This window comes from Calliphora vicina, chromosome 3 (genome assembly GCF_958450345.1).
Source record: "Calliphora vicina chromosome 3, idCalVici1.1, whole genome shotgun sequence".
In the NCBI taxonomy this organism is placed as follows: Eukaryota; Metazoa; Arthropoda; class Insecta; order Diptera; family Calliphoridae; genus Calliphora; species Calliphora vicina.
In genome coordinates, this window is record NC_088782.1 from 60,954,176 (window position 1) to 60,961,636 (window position 7,461).

General features: G+C 35.0%; 1 protein-coding gene across 1 annotated transcript; it reads left to right on the forward strand.

Moving 5' to 3' along the window:
• The first annotated feature begins 6,009 nt into the window (after nucleotides 1–6,009).
• Nucleotides 6,010–6,708, forward strand: Cp19 (Chorion protein 19). The gene is made up of 2 exons (XM_065505842.1): nucleotides 6,010–6,024; nucleotides 6,271–6,708. The coding sequence occupies exons 1-2, from the start codon at nucleotides 6,010–6,012 to the stop codon at nucleotides 6,706–6,708; spliced, it is 453 nt and encodes a 150-aa protein (XP_065361914.1).
• Nucleotides 6,709–7,461: the final 753 nt, after the last annotated feature.

Consider the following 7,461-nt stretch of genomic DNA (forward strand, 5'->3'; position numbering starts at 1 on the left):
TAAAAATTTGAAAATGGAGTTTTGAAACAGCCGTTAAAAAAATTGTTTTTTTTGGCCATACCTGCGAATAGGTTGACGGTATCCTACGAAGACAAAAACTCATATACAAGTAAATATGGACATATTTTAAGTAAAAATGAGCTTTTATTTTATTTTTTCTCGAAATATCTTAATTTTTTTCCTAAATTTTTTGTTCAAGTGGCCTGAAACACGTTAATGGTCTGGCGAATTTGTAATAACTTTAAAAATTTTTAATCAAATTTTGTCATTTATATCTCATTACAACGATAATTACGCACATATTTCGATTCTTTTGCATTCAATTGCAAAAGTATTTATTTAGTAGCAAAATTTTTTCAAAAACTGAAAAATTTGCATTTTTCTCTAATTTTGGCGATAATACAGTTTTTGGGTCATTTTGAACCAAAGGAGATACAGGGTTAATTTCCAGAAAATTTTTTTTAATGTAATATTCGTTAATATAAATAAATCTACACATTTCTAGAAAACAATGCAGAAAGTTAACGAGTTTCACCTATTTATTCCATATTAACAGTAAAATTTTGCATATATCTGAACTTTGACCTCGATGCGCGTCCAGAAATCGTTGCCCGATTTGGCTCAAATTTTCAGCACTTAACATTTAGGCCTAGTGTCACAATATTCCACCCGGCACTCTTTGAAATCTAAAAAAAAAAAATCGGCTGTCACTCTAGTATACATATGTAAGTTATCTCTTTTAGTTGAAGAGATATTTTAATTTATTTATTTTTTTTAATTCTGCTCGATCCTTTTTTGGTTTTTTAGATATGGCGGCCCTAGGGAGGGTCGAAATTTTTTTAAAAATATCAGCTATATTTGCTATAAAATTTTGAATGTTTTTTGTAGGTCTCCTTAAGGACTATTTATGTTTTAAATTTCAGCTCATTCGGATCATAATAGGAGTTTTGGAGATATTTTTAAAAAATTTTACCCCCGAGATGGCTTGTAATTATGCTAATTAAGCGTAAAGGGCTATATTTACAACTTTTGTATCTTTGGTGACCCCCACTGAAATTTTCTGGCAAAAATTTTCGTAGACTATTTTAATTCTTAAATGTCCTTTTTTGAACGGGTTTTTTTTTGATTTACTCGAAAATAGGGGTCAAATTTACCCCTAAAGAAAGGAGATAGAGGGTTAAGATCTTCCACAAAAATTAACCCCATAAAATTCCACAATATAAATCTGACAATAAGAATGCTCTGAGACATTAACTTACAAACATTTTTTCAGTTAGTATAGTGCTCCCGTCGATCAAAAAATGAAAACTTTGACCCACTGTAATAAAAAATTCAGACTAACTGGACTATAAGTTTATTCTACAAAAATTATCTACTCAACATGCCCTTTCAGAATTATAGGGTGGCTAGTCTGTTCCAAAAATGCTGTTGGACAGTGTAATTAATATCGTGATGAAATTGGACAAGGTTTATATTAACTGAAATCTTTCTAACAATTTTTGTGATGATCGGTCCATGATTGACCCTAACCCCAATATAACCCCCATATCAGAAAAATATTTTGTTGTCACTTATTAATGGTGAGTATAAAAAACACGGCTCAGCCGAATATAACATTCTTACTTATTAATATTGTAAACAAGAGATATTAGTGCCAATATTTGAAATTTGTACATATTAAGTCGCAATGCGCCTATCATAATCTGGTCTTGAATTTCATCTGGATAATAATATTTGACCAAGATGTTTGCTCCTTAAAGTGATTCTCGGGAGTGAGACATGTATGGGAACTGCGAACAATTATTGTCCGATCCATACAAGTTTTAAATTAAATTTCTTTCATAAAACTTGGACCAATATTTTTGGGTATTATGGTTTTTGAATTTATATGCCTAAAATCTATATAAAATTGCCTCCAAATAATTTTATACGGTATGTTGAAAAGAAGTGATAGAACTGCATGAATTTAGTCTTGAATGTTCTCAAAACTAGAAAAGAAATAAAAAAGAAATGTTTGATGATATTTTTAAATCCGTTTGTGGACAGTGACGAAAATTATCAAGCAATACTGATATAAACAACATTTGTGGACTTCAACAAAATCTTGTAGTATTTTATATGTTGATCTCCCTACTAAAACTAGTTGTAAAGAAACTCGACTTCGAAATTAAAACAGAATATTCTTCAAAATATAGCTAATAATAAAGAAAATTTTTTGCCTTCAGAGAGTACATCAATCGCGTCTTCCAACACCCTTCCACGTACACCAAGCAGAAAGGAATTTCTGCGAGATCGACAGCAGTAGCAGCCACTCGCTTCATGCCAGCAGTCGCACTTCCCACCTAAATCAGTGTGATTCGCAGATAAGCATTATGAAATCCGAAATACCAACCCGGAAGATCCAAGGATCGCACACCTGAATCGCCTTATCAGCAGGTTGGTAAATGAAGAAAACTAAAACAAATGCTTAGGTAATCTGAAGAACTCTAACATGAGTTTAGGAGTTGCCAAGATGCGGTCTACAATTCGGTCTCTCTCTAACCCTAGGAAGATGGACGACATAGTCGCGATTCAATTTGCAGATACCACCATATCCGACCCTGAACGGTGTTCGTCTGCATTCAATCGGATAAGTATTGAGCAGCCTGAGAGAGACAAGGTGAAACGAATTGTTGTTCGCAAACTACAAAATCTTTCAATTTCTTACTCACCACAGCATTTTACGCCAACTGAAGTTTCGGCGGCCATCAATGCAGCCAAACCATCTGAGGCGATGACCCAGACTGTAGATCAATTAAAGTATAATCAAATATTCAAAGAGTATGAGTGACTATTCCAAATATATACTTTCGAGCTCGTAATGTTAAAATGGTTTTATCGGTCTCAACGTGAATAAGTCTCCTGGGCCAGATGGCAAACCTAGCTCGTTCCAGTTTTTTTTTGTTGGAAGGTTACTAATGTAAAGCCAATTCCTAAAAATTGAGAGGTCAACAACCCTGACAATTATCACATAATAGTAATTTGTTGTGTATTTTTCGAAGTTATGAAGAATATGCTACAACTACAATTTTGTTAAATATTTGGAGTCCAACAGTTTACTTAAGCCTGTATGGCTTTCATAGAGGACGTTCAGCGGGAGAGAACCGTTTTGGCGAAAGTAAAGTGCTTATTGCTTTTGGTGTCGGTGATATTCTGGGAATAAGCATACAGTGTAATGTCTGCTGGACTAAACACATTTTTCAAGTGTAGAAATAAGCACACAACTTTAACTCCTCACTATGTACACCACCTATATCCTACAGAAAATAGAAAACAACTCTCATATATGGTGCTTCAAAGTCTATTTTGAAGCTTCCCAATGCATACAGGATATGGCGAAGGTTATTATTGGTGATAGTAACTCTATTGTTTCGCTGGAGCACCATCGCAATGTTGGTTGTGTTTCACTGTTCTATCGGGAATACAAAGGAATGTGTTCTGATTAAATTAGGGAACTTGTTCCTGCTACCCGCAGAGTTTTACATCAAGAACTCATGCTTTTGTGATTTATTGGCCAGTGAACAGCACAAAATACTACAGGAACAATTTTTTCTTTAGCTGTACTGTCCGTGGAACAAACATCCTGCTTAAGTCTTTTCTGTCACTTACAATGTTGGAAAGATCAAACACTACTTCCTATTTCCAACTTTCCATAGTTCCAATACAATACTTTGCATGATTATGTAACTATCCCCTGTGTGCTGGTCCAAGAAGAAAAAATCCCTTCCAGGATATCCTGCAATCCACAATCTCAATAAGTTCACGATCCATCCATAAGTAGTTCGTAGAGTTTAGAGACAAACGTAGCATTCCTCAGGACGTGGCCCTGTCGCTTTTCTTGTTTAACTACTTCCTCTCTAAACACCCAGCACCTACACAGGAAGTGGAAGTGATATTTTATGCAGAAGGATGTAAAGCTCAACATTGGCTTCGTAGTAGATGTAGTTCAAATTTCGAACATTTTGGGGGATCACCTTTATATCCTTTCATAGTTCCAATACAAAGCTTTGCATGGTTATGTGACTATCCCATGTGTGCTGATCCAAGAAGAAAAAACTCTCTTCCAGGATATCCTGCAATCCACAATGTCCAGCAAAATGGAGCGATGGATTGTGGACTATCTCAATAAGTTCATGATCCATTCATAAGTAGTTCGTAGAGCTTAGAGATGTTCAGGACGTGGCCCTGTCCCCATTCTCGTTTAACTACTTCCTCTCTAAACATCCAGCACCTACACAGGGAGGGGAAATGATATTTTATGTGGAAGGATGTAACGCTCAACATTGGCTTCGTAGTCATTGTAGTTCAAATACCGACTGTATACAACCCGAACATTTTGGGGGATCACCTTTTACAACATCTTTACCATCTGAGTTCCTGAAAGGTTCTCAAATCGGTAGCCGGCGCCGGAGCATGGATATAGAAACTTTGTTGGATACCTACAAGGCAATTGGTCGGTCAATGGTTAATTACGCTGCTCATTGAACAAATATTAAAAGCTGACGGAATGCTTTCCTAAGGAATGAAACATGCTGCATGCCGATAACATTGGAACTCCATGTTCTGTTTAACAAAACAGTTTCTGTATATTTCATAGATCTAGAAAATATCTAGATTCGCTAATAACTTGGACAATAAGCGTTTAGTCAAGAAAAAGAGTTCGATCTGTGATCACTCATATTTCTGACCAAAATCGATTTTTCATATAAGAACTCAAAATATCTAAATTCGCTAATAACTTGGCCAATAATCGTTTAATCAAGAAAAGGAGCCGATCTGTGATCAGTCAAATTTCTTTACAAAAATCGATTTTTTATATAAAAACTCAAAATATCTAAATTCGCTAATAACTTGGCCAATAAGCGTTTAATCAAGAAAAAGAGCTCGATCCGTGATCACTCATATTTCTTAACAAAAATCGATTTTTTATATAAAAATTCAAAATATCTAAATTCGACCTTCGACCTTCGAGTATACAAGGAAAACAGACAGAGATATGTTCAGGATACATTGGATCGGAATTCGTTTACGGAAGTTTTGAACGACATTCATCAATACCGAGACATCGCAGTATACTGCATGAATGTCGTACTTGTAGACACAATTGAGGACGGGATGGAGTAACAGACTTAATGTACTGGTCCCGTACAGACCGTGCCGTTCCAATTGTATGACTGATTTTACACAGAGCAAGTTTACTTGAAGCAAGTCTCTTCGATTCCCTTTTAAACTTGATCGTTTGTTTACACACAGCAAGTCTGTGTTCAATTTTGTATGTCAAAACCTAATAGACGCCATAGTGAAAATGAGAAAACAAAAGAGAATTGAAGAGACTTGCCAGTACAAGCAAGTGTGTACCCCTCTTCTTTTTTCTTGCTTCTCTCTCCTATAAACACAGACTTGCGGCAAGAGAACTTGCCCTGTGTAAAAAAAAGAATGCACAGAATATGTTTAGCGTCCTCATGATACCCCCCACATATTCAACTGCCCAGCCAATACTACCTCACTTCATCCAATGGATTTATAGACTAACCCGGAAGAAGTAGCACAATTCCTTAGCTTGGACCTCGTTGCAGAATCATATTCCCTATTCACAAATCATTATTAAAGTTAATAACATTCTACAACGTATATTTTCCATAATAAATTCATGATGAAAACCATTGTTTGTTTATGTGTACTTTCGACTTGTTCGTAACTCTGGTCCCCAACAGGTTAAAGAAGCTGCACAACTAAAAGATTTCGGGTGGAAAAAAAAATACAACCCAATCGAATAGCGGTTGAAATGCATGCTAGTTTATACATATTTAATACAATTCTTCATACGAGTGAAGATCACGTCTTAAATGTGGTGTGAAAAAATCATTAATATAAAAAGAAGTGCATGCTAAAACCTCATTTATTAGTGTCAATTCTTGCAAATACGCTAAAACAACTAGAGTTAGTTGTACAACATCATCTAACTACATCATGAACAAATTCATTGTAAGTACCACAACACGGAAAGGGAGAAAAGAAAATAGAAAATAAAATATGGTTGCACTTACACCAGGAAGAAATGGTCATCATTTATTTCCGTTGAAAACTAAAGTAAATAAAATTGAAAACGAAAATGTGAAATGTGAAATGTGCAATGTAATGTAATTTGAGGACGGAAAGTGTTAGAGGCTGGGAAATATGTGGGCGTACATTGAACTAATTTTATTACTTTTTGTGTTTTTTCTCTTACAGTCCTTTGCTTTTGTGGTTTGTGCTTTGGCAGCTTCGGCACATTGCAGCAGTTATGGAGGTTATAGTAGCTCTGCTGCAGCTCCCGCCAGTGTATATAACGCCAACTCCTATGCTTTAGGTCCTGGTCCTGTAGGTTATGCGGCTCCTGCTGTCTATCCAGCTCATTCATATGCGGCAGCTCCTTCATATGCTGCTGCTCCTTCATATGCCGCAGCTCCTTCATATGCCAAACCCAGTGGTCCCAAATACACCATACAACCTGCCTACGCTCATGAGTTGTATCCCGGCCAAAACAACTACAGAAGTTATCACTCTGCCCCCGTCTACAGCCAAGTAGCTTTGCCCATTGTACCCTCTGCTCCCGTAGCCAAATTATACGTTCCTGCTCACCAGTCTTATGCTGCTCCTTCAGCCAGTTACGGTGGCAGTAGTTATTAAGGTCTATTCCTTAAATTGCCCCTTAAAACTTACAGGGAAGTGACTTGTCATGGTAAATGTTTAGACATAAAACATATCATTTATATGCGGCACCAGTTTTTTTTTAAAAATAGTTTAAATAATTTCGGTTGTTATTTTTTTTTGTACGAGCATTCAAACGTTGTTTTAAAACGTTGCAAAATTTTTCAAAATTATTTTTTGTTAAAATTTATTTAATTGTAATTATTTTGTTGTTATAAAAAAGATAGACGAAAAAAAGAATCAACTTTTATCATGCATTTAAAGAATAAAAACAAAAATTAAAAAATTTAACAACTTTACAATTTTTATTACATTATTTCCACGCTTTCATTATTTGTAAATGTCAGCATAATGCGGAATTTTTTTTACAATTTCTGCTTTGTTGCAATATTTTTTTGCTCTTCATTTTAGTGAGGTTTTCTTCATTTTATTTCATTCTGCTGATAATTCACAAATAAGTATTCTTCAAAATATTCTTGCTTAGTTTCATTGAAAATTGATTTCATTGCTCTACTTTTTTTCTTCTTCTTCGTCTTTGACCAAGTTATTATTGCATAATGAAAGTAGAGCTATAACAATTTGATAAACCACAAATGAAATGTTTAAGCTGGTACAATTGAATTGAAATTTGAGATAGTTTCATAAGTGAATTTATCTAAATTCGATTAGAATTGCACGAGCAAATCAGCTAATAACACTATGCAACAAATGAAGTCTTTTGGAAAAACACAA